The sequence below is a fragment of the Eimeria acervulina genome, genomic scaffold, assembly GCF_000499425.1.
Source record: "Eimeria acervulina Houghton genomic scaffold, Eah_scaff30, whole genome shotgun sequence".
NCBI classification, from domain to species: Eukaryota; Apicomplexa; class Conoidasida; order Eucoccidiorida; family Eimeriidae; genus Eimeria; species Eimeria acervulina.
Window position 1 is genome coordinate 57,641 of NW_013549901.1, and position 19,216 is coordinate 76,856.

General features: G+C 49.6%; 3 protein-coding genes across 3 annotated transcripts; all 3 read right to left on the minus strand.

Moving 5' to 3' along the window:
* Window positions 1-2,726: 2,726 nt before the first annotated feature.
* EAH_00006800 (SAG family member) lies at window positions 2,727-3,753 on the minus strand (the record flags this gene model as incomplete). Its single annotated transcript, XM_013396029.1, has 4 exons — window positions 2,727-2,832; window positions 2,954-3,312; window positions 3,422-3,570; window positions 3,663-3,753. 4 exons carry the CDS (start codon window positions 3,751-3,753, stop codon window positions 2,727-2,729), a joined length of 705 nt encoding a protein of 234 aa, XP_013251483.1.
* Window positions 3,754-5,983: 2,230 nt separating this feature from the next.
* EAH_00006810 (DNA-damage inducible protein, putative) lies at window positions 5,984-8,364 on the minus strand (the record flags this gene model as incomplete). Its single annotated transcript, XM_013396030.1, has 6 exons — window positions 5,984-6,036; window positions 6,500-6,989; window positions 7,146-7,555; window positions 7,658-7,872; window positions 7,976-8,102; window positions 8,340-8,364. The coding sequence occupies 6 exons, from the start codon at window positions 8,362-8,364 to the stop codon at window positions 5,984-5,986; spliced, it is 1,320 nt and encodes a 439-aa protein (XP_013251484.1).
* Window positions 8,365-11,512: 3,148 nt separating this feature from the next.
* On the minus strand, window positions 11,513-14,644 carry EAH_00006820 (hypothetical protein, conserved; the record flags this gene model as incomplete). Its single annotated transcript, XM_013396031.1, has 3 exons — window positions 11,513-11,644; window positions 11,816-12,599; window positions 12,768-14,644. The coding sequence occupies 3 exons, from the start codon at window positions 14,642-14,644 to the stop codon at window positions 11,513-11,515; spliced, it is 2,793 nt and encodes a 930-aa protein (XP_013251485.1).
* Between the last annotated feature and the right edge of the window lie 4,572 nt (window positions 14,645-19,216).

The following is a 19,216-nucleotide window of genomic DNA, read 5'->3' on the forward strand; positions in this document are numbered from 1 at the left end:
GATGCCGTGAAGAAGAGAAACTAAAGTAGAAAGGGGGCGGGTTGACCAACCCGGCAGCTCAGGCATTTGGAGCTTTCCCTCAGCCGCCACTGGGAGTTGTGCATGAGCTGTGGCCCGGCTCAGTAGGATCAAAAGCTGTTTAGAATGAAACAGCAGCAAGCGCACCGGCAGCAACAGCAAGAACCGCTGGCACTGCTGCGGAACTGCTGGACTTTAGATCCGCAGTGGTCTTGTTCCACTGCTCTTGTCTGAGACGAACACCAACGCCGGCAGACAGAACGAAGGGGATAAACAAACCAAGTAAGGCAGCAAAACCTGTAGGCTGATCATTTCAGAGTGTGACTCATGTGTAGGGTTGTTTAGTATCTTCCAAGGCCTTCGGGGTGGTAATACAAATCAGCGCACTCACTTCCTTCTGTGTCTGTGCATTGCTCTGCTGATGTTGTTGAGTTCCGGTTGTTGCTGTGTCGTAAGTTTTACTCTTTGCTGTAAACACCGGAGGCAGCTCCCCCTCGAAGTTGCTGAGGGCGTCCTTCCATTGCTCCGCAGCAGCTCTGCAGTCAACAGTTTCCCCTACGTGAGCTGCAAGGGCGAAAGTGCCTTCGGCTGTTGTGGTTAATTTCTCGGGCGCTGTGTTCTGTTCATATTGCACAGACTACAACAAGAAAAAGAAGAAAAAGAAGGGGAGGCTGAGGATGAAATCCGTTGAAAGCGTGCGTGTATGCCTAGCCAAATGCACGCGGCCATTTCAGAAATGCATGCTTAACGTGGGAGATGGAGGAGAAACGTCAAGCCGCGTGCCCCTGAGACGTCAAGAGCAGCATTCCGTGTTCCACCTTTATGCAAAGAACACCGTACCTGCTCTTCAGGACAGCCTTAATATGCACTTGAAGGCAAGACCCAGTTTGTCTGTGTGCGAGCGTTGAGTGCTGTCTTTGACGGCCAAATTCTTGCAGGTGTTCACCCTGACAATTTCAGAAACCGTATGGTGTTGCGGCATGCGCTTGAAGTGTCCGTTTCTGTCTACTTGCTTGTGCGTGTACGCACATGGTGGACAATGTGTTGTTTTGCTTTCGAGCAAAACAGCACAGCCAGCTGTAATTCTGCCGCATTAACGCTCAAGTATTGCGCTTTCATGTCCCACACAACGTTTAGGGGTCCCTACGTAATTTTATTGCATTTCACTGGGCCGGAATACAACTGGAGACGGCAGCTGCGCGCAAGTCTTTCGGTAAAATATGCAAAATTGCTGTGCTAAAAGTAAGGGCCTCTTTTGCTTCATGCAAGTAATGCACAGAGTGGCGAACACAGTTGCATGCATATCCGTTGATTGCTGCGCCGACAGCAAAATTTATATGGAACTGTTCCCGTTAACAAACTCGATGTGTGACACGTACTTACATGCTGCTTCCACACCCCAACTAAAGTCGCTCAGCTGGTGTTGTGTCTGTGGAATGGCAGGCGTTCGTGCGCTTTTACTTGTCTAAAAAAGAAGAGGCTGCATTTGGAAGAAAACAGCTCCAAGTGCTGCAGCTGCAACGACAAGGAAGGCGGGGGAAGCTGCTGAGGTTCCGTTGCGGATGCCGTCAACAATCTTATCCCAGACTTTGGCTGAGGCACACAAGCAGATCAGCAGTGTTAGAATTATTGGAGGTATGAAGCATGGCAACAGCCATTAAAAAGAAAAAGCGGCAACGTAGGAATTCGCAAAGAGGGTGCACCCGTAGGATAACCGCTTCGACGTCTACACCTTTCAACCTTTTAAGAACGAAACTACAGCCAGAAAGCCTTTACTCAGCCAGCAAGCCTACTCTTAAGGTTGTTGTTTGTCATTAAGCGCTACGGGGGTAGTGAAACAAAGAAGTACCTCCAAGTCTTTCCTGTTGTCAACGAAGCGCCGTTGGGTTTCGGCGCCCCTGCTGGGTAGATAAAATATGCGAAGTCTACCTTGGAACTTTCACCAGGGTTGATCGGGGCGATGAGACATTTCTGGGACTTTTATACAGCGTTGTGTTGTCATCGTTATCGGAAGGGATAAAAATGTTCAGGTACACAGTTCTCCCGTAGGCATCCAACAAGCCTTTTCACGAAGGTACTTGTCCCCCGAAGTCACGGGCACGCGAAGCGACTACTCTGGGTGAAAAGCTAGTAAAGTGCTCAAATAAATGCATTTGCCTTAAGCCCAGCAGCGAAGCCCATATCCTTGATTAGGCACTAGGTGTTCCGGTGCAATGTTTCATCTTTTTTATTGCTTTCCTTATCTGAACTTAACCGGTTTCAGGGATATTTCGAATTTTATGCAACGTTGACCTCATGCCCGAACAACTGGACTAGGGATTACACCGTAGTTTCTGGTTAATCTACTTTGTCCCAATTTCTGTTTGGTTTACCCCACAATATCTGACTCCTTTCGCCTATAGAATAAAACTAGCTGAATTCCACCTAAAATCTCCATGTAGTTCTATATGCGCAAACACAGCTCCTTTGGTTCACATTTCCCTAGCGTGGGCTTCGGCTGCCAATACTTAAGGACTGTATATCGCCCCGAATAATGCCTACTGGGGCGGTTTTTGAGTTGGAACATAAAGCAAGGTAGTATGGGGCATTAGGAAAGACGGGAGACCCCGTCGCCCGCATAAGTTGATGTTTGGGCATCCCTCGGGTTTTTTTTTTTAAAAATGTTGTGTGAGGACGTTGTAAGTTGTTTTCGTAACTGAAAGATACGTTTACAAGAAGAGAGTAGCGACTGCTGCGGCGAGCACGGCGAGGAAGGTGGGAACTGCTGCGCTGCCGGAATTGACCGCTGCGTCGATCTTGCCCCATTGTTCCTCGCTGAGTCGCACAAACAGAACCAAGGTACTCACCCCATAAATGGGATTGGACGAGGAACGAAAGATTCTCTACTCGCTTACAGAAGGCAAGGATGATCACAAGTATTCTAGAGGCAACTCACGTGAAGGGAGCTTTATCCGTCACCAAGGCTTTAGGCTTTGTTACACAGAGCAGTGCCTTCAAATCTTTCTCTTCTGCGCTCCCAGCTTTGGCCGCCGCTGCTGGGCAGGTGAAGTATGCGCAGTCCAAGAAGGGCTTCTCGTCCGGGTTGAACAAGGCAATCAAAGACACATTGGCGGGATTTTTGTAGAGGTCTCCGCCATCCTTGCCGGCAGGTGGCAAACCGTTAAAGTTGGAAAAGGCCTTTTTCCAAGAGTCAACAGCGGCCTTGCAGTCAGCACTGTCTCCGGTTTGCACTGCGTATGCAAAGGTACCCTCTGGTTTAGTTGTCTCCAGTGTAGGTGCGGTGCCACTTTCATACTGCACAAAGCACACAAACCTTACAGTGGCGCTTTTTGGCGTCCCCCATTGTAGGATCGGAGCACATCCAAGACGCACAATACATGGAAGAGCTAACTTCAGAACTTACCTTTTTCATCGCATCGCAAACGCCCTTTATGTAAGTCGTGCTATCTGTTTCAGTGATCGGGAGTTTCAGTTGTTCCAAGTTAACTTGGAGTTGGGCGAAGCCGGCGCCGACGCGGGGCACATTCATCTCAGTAGTGCAATTCACTCTTTCTGCATCCACCCACGCAGAGTAAACAATCAAGTTAGTTCAAGCATTATTTCAATGGGAAAAAATTATAAAATTGAACTGATCAGATACCTACCGGCCTTGTTTGCAGGGTCTGCTGCCTGTGCCTCCTTGGCCAGCAAACAGACGGCGGCGGCCGCCAGCGAGAAGAACTTGAGCCCAGCCATTCTCGAGAGCCAGAGAAAGCGAATAATACTGTATAGCCTAATTTTTAAAAAGAAAGCAAAAAATGTTCTAGTAGCGTGGCCAAGGTCTCCACCGCAAGTGTTCCCCCACGGCGAAATCCTCGGTGCGCGGGAGCGTTTCGGCTGCAGGGGGGATGGGGGGTGGGGGGTGGCGGTCTGGGGTGAGACCGGCTGGCAGCCTTGTTCCGTGTACCTGGGCGCACCATTCAGGTGAGTCTTTACTCTGTTTCTTTTATTGGAAAATTTAAAGAATTTGCCCTTCATGGCGTACACCAAGTTTTGGGAATAAGAGATGCAGGACGCTGATGCTGTCAATGATCATACTCGCCTGAGCAGTGATTGAGGCCCTAGGCGAGTATTCTGGCATCACAAATGGCATCGTTTCCACGGCAGACACATCAAAAGACACAAATACGACATTTTTTATTTGCACGAAAGGATGTCCGCGGCGCGTACGCCTTTGGGGCAAGCATTCTTTTACTTTTTCCATTCCTCTCTGTCGGCACAAGCATGAGGACGTGTCTAGTCTGTTCCCGTTCAGGACACAGACAGCTGATCCTTCTCCTCCCAAGATGGAAGAAAGATGAATAATCTTAATTTTGGTTTTTCATTCGCTTAGAAAGTGAATCGGCGACTTGTGGGCCGGGTATATGCCCGCCTGCGGACTGCTGTGGGTGTTTCCCTGATGGGCAGAGGAGCAACATGTTCTAGAATAGAGCCTACTGTCGTAAAATGGAATCGGAGATAACTGTTGTATCAACAGCGCTAAAACCAGATTGTAGAGAGGGAGAAATGCAAAAGCGTGGAAGGTGACGCGACACTGAGATACGGCATATCTATTGGGGCACTCACGAGTTGGAACCAATATCCAAAGTATTTCTATTGGGCTTCACATGTAGATACAGAAAATCTGGAAATTAGAATGATACAATTCTTGAAACAGAAGGAACACGGATGTTAGCACCGCTTTGTAGCAATGATCTGCCGCTGTTCTTCAGTTTACCTGTGACCACAGATCACCCAGAGGTACTGCAGGAATCCTACATGCTGATACCATTCCGGTATTTCTTGGCTTTCTTCTGCGCAGTACGAACGGAACCAAACTGGTTGCTCTTACGGCCGAAAGTCTAAGTCTACGGGGTTTAGAGGGGCTGACACCGACTGCCGCACCGGGGTGTATTACTAGGAGGATGCTGTTCCAACCTCTTCCGGGCAGCCTCAGGCAAACGATCCTACAGAAGTGCGCAGAATGCCTCCCCTCTACAACATCCAAACGTGTTCCGAGGTCAATTGCGCTTAGCCTACCTGCTTCCTAGCAAGTTACCTTGAAGGGTCCGTCTCTATCGATAAGAAAGTGACAAAGCCCCCCTGTCAAAACCATTTCAGCAAAAGGGTTATGTCATCCTAAAACTTTGTTCCCTTCCCCCCACTACACCGCTGCCGTCAACGCCAGCGAAGCCTTAGCAGTGCCGAAGTTCCTTGCCACTGCTGCCAAATATTCGGAGATGTGCCTTGTAAACTGCAGCAGAAAATGTCAACCGAATGTGCTGCCCACCTACAGCTGTCCGCCCGTCCCCCATGACAGTGCCAGTTAGGGGGTTGCCCTAGGTATGCTCAGCGCTCGAAATGCTGCGGAGGCTCTATACTAAAATGCCGCATATTGCTGCGGGTGCTATTTTCTCCAATCAATCACAAAGCACTAACTGTAAGGGTAGTCAGCTGCTCCCGAGCAGCGCTGGTGTGCTTTGCTGAGTAGTCGAAAAGTGTTGTATTGCTGTACAAATAAAAGGTATCGGTGAGAACAAAGACTAAACTTGGACAACTGTCTGTACACAGATAGAAGTTCGCGAAGTTTCTCACTAACAAGTAGAGGCACTTTGGGGGGATTTGCTGCTTGAAAAATAGCCACAACTACACAAGAATAGCTTTATTGGAGTAATCGCCACAGTCGATTGCATGCAAATGACGTAAAAGCCAAATGTCGTACACCTCCACCCCACAATCCCGCCTGCTCCTTAGGTGCAGCTGCACGGTAATGAAAAAGGGCCCCCTTCCAGCCTTAATACAAGGTTTTTCAGTGATAAGATTTCGTTGAAGAGAGAGACAACAAATTGGTAGCGACCATTTTAAGTCTGAGAAAGACACGGTATGGCAAACAAAGCCATTGCACAATGCAACAAACGGAAACAAAAACAACGGTAGCTTTACACCATTAGCAGCAGACGCACGAGATGCTGCGGCGGTCGTTGAAGATTGCGAGTCCAGCTGAAAGGGAGCAGCACAAGTGCTCCCCCTTTATCTCTCAAAGCGGAGCAATCCGTCTGTCACCTGAGACGTCGTTCAACTCACCATGCGAACAGCACTGTAAAAACGCGTAGGGCAGCCCCATCATTTGCTTGCTTCTGTTTTCTCTGGTTTCTTTTCGCTCTCTACCTCCGCAGTTCCAAACAGCCCCTTGCCAATCTGTGCCTCGGGAAGAAAAGGAATTTCCTCTCCTGAACAGTGGCACATCGCAGCGGTGTACGCATTTACCTAGCTACCTGCCAAAAATACCCAACTATGCACCCGGCTAGCTCAAAGACGCATCCCGGTAGCTGCCGAAACAACTGATCACAGAAAGATGTAGTTATTCTACCCCAATAATTGCAAGCAGAAGACGAAGCAGAACACTGCGCACAAGGGCGAGTGGGTGGTTAAGAGCTTGCTGCACTCCGGCCGAAAGGCTCACCTTCCACAATCAGGGCGTTTTTCTTTAGGTCAATGACCATCTGATATCGCTTTAGCATGTCTAGTCCCAGCAGCATCTGCATCTTGGTGTCCTCCAAAACAATAAAACTGCACGGGCAAAACTTCGTGCCTAACTTAAGGGGTGCAACATGCACTCTTCCCATTATGGGGGCCTTGCCAACCCCCATTGCCAACCCAGCAAAGCGCTTGTCTATGAGAGACGCGAGGGAGCACTTCTCTGCAAATGCTAAGGACAGAATTGACTGCTGCGCTCCGCTGTCTACAAATGCTTTGCATGGAACTCCATTGATCTCCACGTCAATGTACAACATACACACAGATCCAAACCCCTCAGGCAGATGCTCTCGTGCCATCGAATAGTTCTCATTGATCCTTTCTTGCTGCAGCTCCTCCAGCAAATACTGCTGAGCTTCCTGCGACAGCGGGTCGCGCTGTATCGCCTCTATGCGCCTCAACCTTTCGCTCTCGGCCTGGAGACGAAAACAGAGTTAAGGAAGCACGCTGCAGGTTCCGCTGTTGCTTTTTGGTGCAGTCGCATAACCTGTCAGTGCTGAAACGGTGAAAGCGCCAGTGAAATCAGCACAAGCAACAGCATCCGGGCCGCCCAATAGCTTCTTGCGCCTCACCTTTCTCTGTACTTCATATTCTTTCTCTAGGAGTTCCATCAACTGCTTCATCGCTGTTCCCCCCTCCCCTTGTTGAGCTGCGTCTGCCCCTCCGTGCTGACTATCTGCATGACGCTCCTCTGCAGCTGCTTTTATGGCATCCCCCAGGACGGGATTGTGCACTCGGATGATGCTCAGGGAGGAGGGATCCGCTACTGCTGCATCCACCGCCTCTTCTGCGCGACGCCGTATCAGCACTTTTATTTGTTCTTCTGTACTCAGTGCAGAGGGCGAGGCAGCATTACCCCCCGCAACTGCAGGTAGGGAGGCGGTAGTGCTGGCAGCAGGTGCAGCAGGGGATACGCGTCGGGGGGGTCCAGTGGTACCCCCTGAGGGAAATTGAGCGACGCGGCCACCGTCCACGACGATGCCTGCATGCAGACGAAGACAAAGAAGCTAATGATCGTCTCCAAGATGCCAAAAAAGTTCGCGGTGAACTCAAAATGCGGAGTACAGCAAATGCTGCTGCGTACTTGAAAAATCAAAGGGCAGGACGGCAGGAGGTTGCTGTCGCTGTGCTGTTTGAGCTGCGGGTCTCGGCGGCTGCTGTGCCTGTCCTAGACGCTCTGCAATGACACCCGGAATGACAGGTGAAGTGGCTGTTGCTGCAGGCGCAGGGGCTTCATTGAAGACGAGCAGCATGGCTCCTTCCCCCACCCCAGCCTCGGCGAGAGTCCTCGCGGTGTTCCTGCACAAGCGCCCCAGTCAGTACCCAAAGTCCACACAGTATCCCTCAAGGGTTGGTTTAATATTTCGTCTTTGCCTAGTCACTTAATTAAAGCAGAGCGTACCGAAGAGGTTCGCCATCCAGTAGAATCCGCTGTCTTTCTGGGGGTATGTTGAACTCTACTGAAATGATGTCCTTAAGCGCCGATAGCTCCGCCTCTCCGGTAAGATCCAGGGCGAAGACCTGTCCATCTGGCATGTCAGAACCCAAACAAAGACATCCATGACGAGGGACTGTAGAACCAGAAGCTACCTTCCATCGACCGTGCGGCGAGTACGATCCACCAGAAACGAAAAGCGAAAGCTTGCACTTCTTGCGAAGAACGTCCAAATTAGATATTCGCAAACTTCGGCATAGAAATATCAAGTGACACATATGGCGGGAAATAGGCAGCAGCAACCTTGTTGTGTTCACACCGCGAGACTTACCAGGGTCAGTGACAGTTATCTGCATCTTCGATGGAGCACATCACCACAGCGTGTCCCAGCACAAATAAATAATATGTATGCAACTTCTCCCTTTAGAGCTGCATAACTATGGACGGAACTGCTAATGGATCAGTCCGGACGGACTGCATGCCCAACACCCGCCTCAGCCAGCTTGTGAAGGCCATTCGGGCTATTTGTCTTACGTCATTTGCAAATATGTTACTGAGAAAATTAAAATATTTGAAAATATAGGTTCATCGAGAAAAATGAAGTCCATGCTCATTCCAGGGTACGGGAAGGCGCGTGCGCACATCCCCAGTATGGCATAGGTATATGTGTACATGCTTGGACGAATGTGCCAGTGAAGCCACGTTCGCGTAGAAACGCTTTACTATTAAGTTCATGAATGCACCTTCAAGCATTTTGGGAACGCGTCCGCCATGCGGGAGTGTGTTGGATACCGGTGGTGGTGGGATCCGCGAGGATTGTTTCGGTAGACGCTGCGTTCCCCCAGGAGGGGAGTTTTTTGGTGCGGTTTTTGTGGGGCAGTGAAGGGGCAGCAGCGTTATGTCAAGTGCTCGATACGCGCTGCTGGAAAATTCCGTCACCGCAGTACCTTGCGTCAGCGAGGGATTTGTAGCAGAGTACTGCCAGGTGGATACATGTATATTTGTGAACATGCTGGCTAGTTGATACCAAGCAGGTAATTAACTGTTGGTTGACGTGCTAATGCACTCATCAAAACAGGCGTTGAGTGTGGTTCCATGTGGAGTGGCATGTTGAGGTGCTTGCGGTTGCGCTCGCAGCAGGGAACGATGCAATCCTGTAGAGGGGAGCCGTCTCCCGGGAACCCCAGACCCCTGTGTAACTGCGCTCAAGAAGACTTCAGAGACTGTGCAGGGCCATTTGCTGTTTAGAAAATCGTCATCATGAGGGTTCTGAGTCTTGCAGCTCACAACGTTCAAATATTTCCGGCTGCAGCGACGAAGTAGCAGTAGAAATGGGGAAGGTGGCAGACCGTGGATGAAAAGCAACTCTAACCAAAGATCGCACAGAGGAAGAGATATAGAACTTAGTGTCCTTGTGATAAAGCAACTCTCGACAGAGGGTGTCTGTATCCCAAAATTCAGGTGCGTTGGTCATGCGTATGCTTGTAGTGGACCACGTTGAATGAAGGAATGTTATCATGGCATCTTTGCCTCAAGGCACGTAGGTCAAGGACGTCAGTCTCCTCCAGGTGATTCTGATAGCAATGACGTTCCTGTAGTTTTGTTAGTGGAAAGTTCTGCGATCCCTTCAACCGTCAAAGAAAAGCGCCACGATTGGTATGCTGACGTACCCATGTTAGTTATAAATCGACAAAACATATCATCGCGCCGATCCAAAAGAAAAGTAGCCGCATCATGAGTTTGCTTCAGAAGGCGCTAACGAATTTTGGGGCACTGTTATTATCAATGCTTTTCGGAAAACCATGGGGATTCCAGAGGTTATTAACAATTAATTGGGCCACTCCCTCTGGCGGAAGCGAAATTGAGTTGGGGGGTAACGGGACGTTAATAGCTCTTGTGGGGCCTCGGAAAACTGCGGCTAAGGGGAGCAGTGAAATAGCTCCCAGGGGATCGGCCACCTTACTTGCGGCTGCCCTGAGCACTTGATAGCACTTGATGGGGTCATGCTGATATACAATGTGCGTAAGGTGTAGAGCTTGAATTTGTCAAGAGTGTAAGTGGCAGTTCCCTAATGATACCATGCAATCGCGTGCGGCGAGCATAGTTGACGTCACCACTGGGGAAGATAATGTGGAAACGTCGCGGAACTTATGACTAATACTTACGCAATGCAGGATGATAAGACGCGCGCCACGCTGTTGGGTTAGGAAGCCTTTCAAAACCCACGCGAAGAATGTAGGCGCTGGTGGCAACGGTAGTTTGAATGTAACGCCTTTGGGGAATTCCTGATCCCTTGCTATGCACTTGGGGGAAACCGTACCTTTTACGCATTCTGACCCAGCCTTGTCGGAGGAGCCAGTGGTTTGAAGGCCAGTTAGTGCCTTTAGATGTTTTTGTAACCTTGAAGAATAGGAGTTAAACCAATGGCTCGGTCCCAGGATGGAGGTCAGCAGGCCTTGGAGATCTCTGAATGCAGGAGCCAAAGAAAATGCATTTAAGCTTAAGTACTCCTGTTTGATGCATCAGAAACTACCACTGGGATGGCGGCGAGCTCTAGGTGTGTTTTGTTCTGTTTCGTCGCTCAAGCTCTCAAGCTTATCCTGCATTTGCCAACAAAGTCCCCCCAGCGTGTTATGGTTTGACGGAGGTGCCATGCAACTGATCATTGATCTTGGTTTCCAGAGGGGCTCTCTGTGTGTTCCGGGAAGAGCAGAATGCCATAAATTTCTCAGATAACTGCTTTGCATTGGAGGCCCACCCAAGCCATACCTCATGGGTGAGGCGAGAGCCAACCCAGCGGACTATCTAAAGCGAGAACTCATAGAACTGGATGAGCCTCTTACGGTAGTATGTTATCTTGTGTATGAAACGTTTCTTTTCAGGCTGCGGTATCGCCTAGAGAGTCTGAGTCGGTGTCACTCGCGTCTGGGAGAAGATTTCCTCCCAACAGTGACTGCCTTAATGTTTGAATGCCATTTCCGAACTTCTTGGATGAACCACTTCTCTTGCTCATCAATGAATTTCTAGTTGCTACTGCTCCAGCTCCATAATTTACTGTTTCAGAATAGTTGCTCACCGCAGCCATTGTAGCTGAAGAGTGATTTGGGGTAGTATTGTTGTTGTTATCTGTGCAGCCTGCACGTTTTCGGCACACCAGGCCTCCTTCGAAGAGTCCCACCAAATAGGCGGTTATCAAACAAGCAAGAATGACAACTAGTAAATACATTGCCATTGTTTTTAGTAACAGCATTGCATCATGATCATTTTGGATATTTATGCTAGGGGAACTGGAGGACGTCAGCAGAGGCAACGTTGTTGTAGCTGGCGGAGTGGTAGTCGTTGTGGGCCCATAGGCGGTGGCGCAGTTCGCATCGCAGTATTCCAGAACAAAAGCCTGATCGGGGCACCGTTGGCCCCCTCCTGTTGCCTGACGAGTAACCTGGTATGTTTGTAGCGTGCGGCAGGAGACGCATTGCGACTTAGGAGATAACGTTGATGCGCAATTTACGCTGCTGCTTGCCGGCTTCGATCTTTGCGCGTTCCGTGTAGCAGACAAGTCTTGCGAATCTTTCCGTCCAGGCAGGAAACTGCTCCGTATTTGATTTTCCGGGGCATAGATGGAACATAGTCCGCCACCTGAGGCAGCGGACCAATGCAAAGATGCCGGAACTCACTAGCTAGAGACTGCCTACCTGCTCTACGTCTTCATCCACTCGTGTTTATAAATTGCACACCAATATTTTCATGGATATCAGTATTACATTTTACTCAGCACTGCTCTCTTCCATGCGAAGTACTGTAGCCTACATCCGATAACGCTGCATTACCTGTGCATGGCTCTACCTCATGCGAAAGGCAGGGTCTACCTCCTTTCTTAGGAGGAGACTCGACACTGAACTGCCGCATCCTAGTGCAGCTGGTGTCGCAAATAGACCAGTCTTCCCAGTCACCTTTACAATCCAGGGCCTCCAGAGAAGGAGGATTTTCCGGCGCAGTTTCGCAGCCTTTGTCCCCGTCCGAGAAACCACCTCCTGTGCAGGGCAATGAAGGTGTTGACTGTAGGCGTACCTCAAGAATATCTACTGCCCACGCTCCCTCAGTCGTAGATGTGAGAGGGGCAGCTCGTAATTGCAGTGTGCTGACCCTTTTCAAAGAGAGATATCTAGTGACCCACGGATAGGCTACATCAGCCATTTCAAGAGGAGGAGCGCTGAGGGTAGTCGAGACAGTAGATAGCCAATTTGCCTCGGCATCTTGAATACTTAAAACTAGTGATACGTCTGCACGATTGACGAAGACCTCCACAGCCTCGAGGTCCACCGGCTTCGCTAGACGGAGCTCAATGCTGCTCGGGACTGGTCCCATCGTCACCGCGCTTGATAAATTCCTATCCAAAAGCTTATTTGCCTCTGCTGCCTTATTGCCTGCAAAAATAACTGCCTCCTTTCTCCAGTCTGGGCAATCTCCCCCCTCACAGTGAATGAGTCGGAATGCATGAGCATCCCAAGGGCAGTCACCACCATCGCTTCTGCTCCAGAAGGTATGCTGCTGCAGGCATGAGGAGGGGCAATTTGACGTGGTAGCCTTCCACCTGCAGAGCCAGCAGCCGTTGTGGATGGCCTTAAAATGGCTAGCGTCGAAACAACTATTCTTACTGAAATCCAGCGTACTACTAAAATATTTTAGCAAAACTAAATTCACCGCTAACATAAGAACACATGCCCAGCACTGTAGAGTAATTCAGGTTATTTTCGCTGACTGTCCTTGGCAGTTTTCTTCATCCTGATTCATGGATATGAGAACTGCCCTTGAGGTGGTGGAAGGCTTCCAGTCCGGTAGCAGCGTCGAAGGACCAACAGAAGGTGAGGCATTTTCCTTGGCAATTCCCAACCACAGAGCAGTGGAGTCCGAGAGTCTTAGTAGAGGATGTCCGTAAATCCGCCCAAACAAAGCACCAGCTTGCACGCCAGCAACTGTCACCATAGATGCAGGCCCGGGAATGTTGAGGTTGGATAAGTCAACAAGAGCGGCTTTTGCGTCTTCAAGAATGTAATCCGCTACCGTAACCACCGCATTCTGCAGGGAGAGGGAAACAGCGTCTAGTTTCATAAGCCGGTGTTCTAGTACAGGACCCAAAAGAGAAACGGATGTTTTAAGGCTACCATCGAGCCCATCCCACACAGCTGCCTTTAGCGTTGCAGTTGTCGCATTGAATCCCTCTATTTCTGATGCCTTCCAGGACGTTTGTCGCCAAATCAACACCCACCTCCCCCCCTCTATGGGCAAGAGCCTGCCACCAGTATCCTTGTAGTACGAAATTGATTCTTCTAGTGAGGGTATTTCCTGAGTCTCTGCCTGATAGCGGGTAGCGCTGTTTACGACTAGTGAGCCATTTATGGATATCCCTAGTTTAGGAAGTTTCGTGCTGATGCAAATTGACGCCCAGTGGCCAGTTTCGGGATGCAAGGACGCGGATGTGTGCAGGCAACTTTCGCATTCACTTCCTGGTAGCTGTTCGTCGGCCAGCTCAGCGCTGCTGTTTAAAAGGATCGTTTCACATTTTGGAGAGACAATGACTTTTTCCTTCTTTCGCCCCCACATTTCCCTGACCACAGTAACAGCATATTGCCTCTTCACCTGTCCATCTGTTCCTTTGACGTCACCTCCGACAATGGTTGTGCGCTGCTCCTGCTCATATGGAATCAGAGCGTTGTGCGCTATACTTTTTAGCCACTTCAACTCTCCTGAACCATTGAACTCAGCCAAGAAAAGAGAGCCATAGCGCACCCCAACAGCAGATCCTAGACGAACCCCATGACGACTCCAGATCTCTTTTCTAGTAGACTGCCAGCTAATGCCATCCTTTGGAGTTACGCCTGAAGCAGAATGTTTGCTATTATCCTTTTCTACAGGTTCTTCAGAAGCAGAACCACATCCCCAGCCGTGTGTGGCTTCCAAGCTATAGTAGTAACACTCGCCGTTGTCCCCCTGTCCGGTGGAGCTTGTCCCCTGACATAGGCGAGCTCCCAGGGGCGCCACTTTCCCTTCATAAATAGGGGAAAGGCACGAATCATGGCTGCCACCGTTAAAGGATATCTTGCATCCATCGTTTCTGTTACATCTACAAGTTTCTTGGCGCGTCCTGCAGCTGGCGCTCCACAGGAGGAGCACTACTTTTTCGACTTCACCGTTCGTTTCCTCTGCCCACAAGCCCTGTGCACGTACTTCTGGGAGGTCGGTTGAACGTAGCAGTTGCATTTCATATCTATTCCAGTTGTTCGATGGGTCGATTTGCTGCAAGTTCACGTCACAACCGAAAAATGCTTGCTCGTCTAGCGGGGGGCTGGACGAGTCATGCTCATCTGCTGCGCTACAGCTATTCAACAACAGCAGCACCTTCCCGCTAGGAAGTGAAACCGAGGACAGGCGTTCTACAGCTGGGAGACCCTCAGGCGTCAGCAGCTTCTCAAGCTTGCGGACGGAGAAGTCATTCTTGGGCTTGGCAGGGCTCGCCCTGCCAGTGACGACGGTGGATTGCACTATCGATAAGGAAAAGCTGGGCACGAGCCAGCCCAACAACAGAAAGGAGATGTATAGAGAGGCGAACAATACAATGCGCAAGTGTGAACCTGCCATTCTTATACAGATTGGGTTGAGAGTTCTATCCTGCAGGAAAGCGGATACAGAGGATTTCAACGGAACAAGCTGGCGTAACCTGGGTGGGAAGCTTGACCATGAACCGACTACCTTTTAGACTAAATTAAACAGAGCGAGCAGGTGGCGTAATGAAATATCACTGTACTTATATGCTCCGCTGTGTCCTAGATCACACCATCATGCGGTGGACGACATGGCTGTCGCGCTAACTGGCAGCAACCACTTGGTGGGAATTGTAATTGTGCTCCTAGCACGTCCTCAAACAAAGTAAAAGAGGTGCCCCACAGATACTTCGACAGGAGCGGGGACTCGCTGGTGCCGATGAAGCACAGCTCCTCTTACATTTCCGCTATGCTCAGCCTAAGTGGCACATTTTGACCTCCTAAATGGTACACGATTTGGCTCGTACTGTATCCGAAGGTCGTGCATGAAAATAGGATTGCCTTGGGGGTGATCTGATCGGACTGCGCAAAACACTCGGGGTTCGAGCAAATGCCGAGGCCCAGTCACAAGAGGTAGAAAGTAGGAACATCTCCACAGGCGTTGACACAAAACCTTCCCCCAAATCAAAAGTTATCACCCCTTCTGTTTCTCCTTATTTCGAGTTGTACCCTAAATGCGCCCCGCAACTCGGCAGCCCCAGAGCCCCAAGTCCCAAAGCCCCAAAGCCCCAACACTTCAGGAGTCCCATACTTCTACTGCTAGCTCTCCACTCATGGTTCTTCCTCGTGCAGCCTAAGCCTAATTATACCGTGAGGTATCCATATTTACTTTGCCCTCCAAGCACATTAACGAAAAAACCCAACTCAAACCGAAGATTTTGAAGTATTCCGCTGTCCACGCAGCCAAAACTGCCTGTACTTACGAAATAGCAAGTCTGACACACAAAACAACGAGCTGGTTCTGCCAAGGAAATTTCACGAAGGCTTACATAACGAAGAATATACTTTTCCCTGATCATGATCCACACCGTAGTGTGCAATGCTTCTCACTATAGAAGAATTGAAGGAGAATTCGTAAAAGTTCGTAAATCTATAACCCACAGTCGCACAGAAGGGTCCACCCCTGCACTCAAGAGGGAAACGGAATTGCAAATCTATTGACACACCCTAGCCACTGCCGACAGGCGTACGATGAGCCCAAGATCTCTCTCTAGATTTGATTAGCCATGGATTCGAGGGCCTGGGAAGGGCTAGGAGTCTCACCCTACAGCTGCACTCCTTAAAGTTGAGTCATGTTAGCTCGTGAAGGTGCTAACCCTACCATGAGTGTTCTTCTCGTGGTGCCATTGTGAAAATCGTTGATGGACGCCCAGCCATTTCCTTTTGGGAATTCCATCCTTTTACTCCCTCGTTTCATCTTCCAGGCCTAGCCAATCACGGGTTGCTTCCCTCTCCAGAGGATGGCCGTGAATTCAACCTCGAATTTAAAGACGGCAAATCCATCGTTGGACTAATGGTCAACGAGTCCCAACTCAGATGAAAGCGTAGCAAGGTAGGAGTACTGCAAGGTGCGGCTGGATAATATACTATTCATAAAAAAGCTCATCTTATTCCGATACTTCTCGATGTATCTCTCTATGGAAACCTTCTTTATGCCCTAGCCTGTTCCCGTGACAGCGCGGGAATAACCTGCATTGCAGCGCGTGTCTAAGAAGTTCGTAGACCAAATTTGTTCCAGGTAGTTTTTCTTTTTTGATGTAGCTACTATTGTCGTTCCTCTCTCGTAATGCCAGAAAATGCTAACAGCAACTGCAGCTCCTGGGATGAAAATACGCCTGCAGAGAAGCACATAATTACTCTACTGCCCCAGTCCGTCATATTTGGGCCGTTAGGCTGATAGCCAGAGGCCGCGGCATTCTTCAGGAATTGATGGCTCATCGAAAACAACTTCCACTGGATGCGCTGCAAATACTGCGCTCTGCTGCGCTTGCTCCACTGGGACGAGGTGCCCAGCCACTGCCGCCTTTGCGCTGGAGGGCAGATCCAACTAAATGCCTATTACTTGAGAAGGAACAATGCTGGCCATTTTATTCAAGCTTATTGCTAGCATCTAATTGTTTTTGTTCGAGAAGGCAGCTTCACGGGTAATTAGTGCTTAACTCCAGGCCGCCAAACTGCGAGATGAGCTGGGTTGTCTGCGCTCACCTTCCTCGCTTAACTGTGGGGGGCTACCAAGTGTAACGATAGTCTCGACCTTATCCATGGACTGTAGTGAGCTGCGACAGTTTCGAAAAAGGTACTCAAGAAAAGGATTCACCACAGCACCTGAACTTTCCTCCATTCTTCAGGAATCCTGCGCACAGCAACAGAACAGCGTGAATCTGGTGCGCAGAGCAGGCGTCCTGAAATAAGTTGCATGAAGCGTTGCGGCAACTTTTGCTGAGCATTCAACACAGAGGATAGTGCAAAACTTGTAACAAAAATCCGCGCTCACATGCGAGGACCGTCGAGAGCTGTAACCGAAAACGCAGCTGCCACTGTCCTCTCCAATTCTCAGGCATTCTGAGCATAGTATCCCAATGGCTTCGGGCTCAGGGAGAGGAGGTGGGCTCAGATGAAAAATTCTGCAGGGCGCCTTCATATGCAAACTCAACCAATCCCGCCTATTGCTGTCTGCACTAACACTCTAGACACTGTAGACATCGATGTACTTCTGCTTGCTTGTAGGATGCATTATAAGGGTAAGATAGTGTTGATATACCACCTTCAGGCAGCTCATGTACGAAGCGCCCTTGTCTGTTTTCCTCGATGCATGACAGCCTGCGATTTTCGCTAGCACGGCAGTCACCATAGTTGATGACAGTAGCAGTTCGAAGTATTGCTCAGATGTTAACGGTACTTCAGGCATCAAACGAATACAAAACAACACACTTTGCAACCGTAGACATCTCATCATACATAGTTGTTGTATGAACAACATGTGTCTTGTAGCCAGGCGTGGCGGCGCGTTTATCATTCTTGGGGATAATGCATGCAGTAAATGTGCTGTAAGCATCTTGAAATATAACATTTAAGGATTTACTTGTTAACAAATGTCTTATGCTGAGAAGGAATCCGGAGAAGGAGAGCTTGTGCAGTCTCATGGGTGCGTGGGGCTGCGGCGTTGTTTCTCTTGTGTGTAGTAGTGTGTTTGAGGTGAACAGCGGTGTTAAGCTAAAGCCTTATCAAAGATAAGTTTTAAATCCTGTTTGTTATATTTAAATAATTAGTTTTTGTAGAAGAAATAGTGGAAATGGCGTTCTTTGCTCCCGCACGAATGATGCTTGTGCCTACGGGGGTTTGTCGTAGGGCCCTTTCTCTCTCGGCACCCCACGCCAGTACAACTTCTCCGCTATTTGGGTTTATTTCTCCTTCTCTTTCTGCTCGTTCTCTCAGCACTATCCCTGTTCTTCAGCGGCACAGCGCAGTCCCTCAATCACCGGCGAGCCGCCTGCCCCCGGCAGCCCTTGTGCCTCTTAGCAGGACCGTAAGACACAACTAACTTCTTCTTGTCTCTGTCTTTGCTGCACATCCCTTAATATAAGCTGTTCTGTGAAGTCTCCTTCGTCTCGTTGCCGAGACAGAGGGGCTCTATCTGCAACGCCACTCCCACTGTCGCCTACATACGTGGGGGCCCCTACACCCTCCTGCAGTGCTGTTGTTAGTGTGTCTGCTTGCTGCTGTTTGGGGGGGTTAGCTTCATGCGCGGCTTCTGGTGTGCTATGCTGTAGAGAAGGTTTTCTTCTTTGTTTCCTTCAGTGCTGCCGTAGAAGACAGGGTTTGTATTTATTGCGTTATAAGACATCGATTTTGCATTTCAGCTGTCTGTACACTTCCGTACACCTGGACGGGTTCTCTATTATGTGTTTCCTTTGTATGTCTGTCTTGTCTTCTTCTTCCGTTTGCATGAGACGCGTACTGTGAATCCGTATCACCAAGAGAGTTCTTCTGTCTGCTGCTGCACGATGCAGGTATACACCGTATTACCCCTATATTTTGTCTCTGCCTGTTCTTTTTTTGTTTGTTTTCTGTGTACAGCAATCCGCAGTGCTGTCTCCCTGCGGCGCAGTGCGACATGAGGCGGGCGTTGCAACTCTTTCTGCTGCTGTTGCATTGATGTCTGTGGGGGGGGTAGCGCAGGGCATCGGATCCCTGTTTGCTGCATTGGTCTCAGGGACAGCAAGGAACCCATCTATTAAAGAAGATTTATTCACATACACTTTAATTGGAATGGGGTTTCTGGAGTTCCTCGGCATCATTTGCGTTATGATGAGCGCAGTGCTCCTCTACTCGTAAAACTACAAACAGCCCACGTGTTGAGGTGTATGTACACCTCGCCTTCGTTCAAGGCGGGCGAAACAGCAGATAACCAATAGACCAGCTCTACTGGCAATGCCAGCACACAGCAGCTGCGCACCAGCTGCAGCAACAGCAGCAGCAGCAGCAGCAGCAGCAGAAGCAGCAGAGTTCTGCGTTCTCTGCTGCGGTGGCTGCAACTCATCGCCCCGACCGGGTCGACTGTTAATATGCCTGAGACCCAACTGAAAAGGTTTTTAATATGTTTACCTCT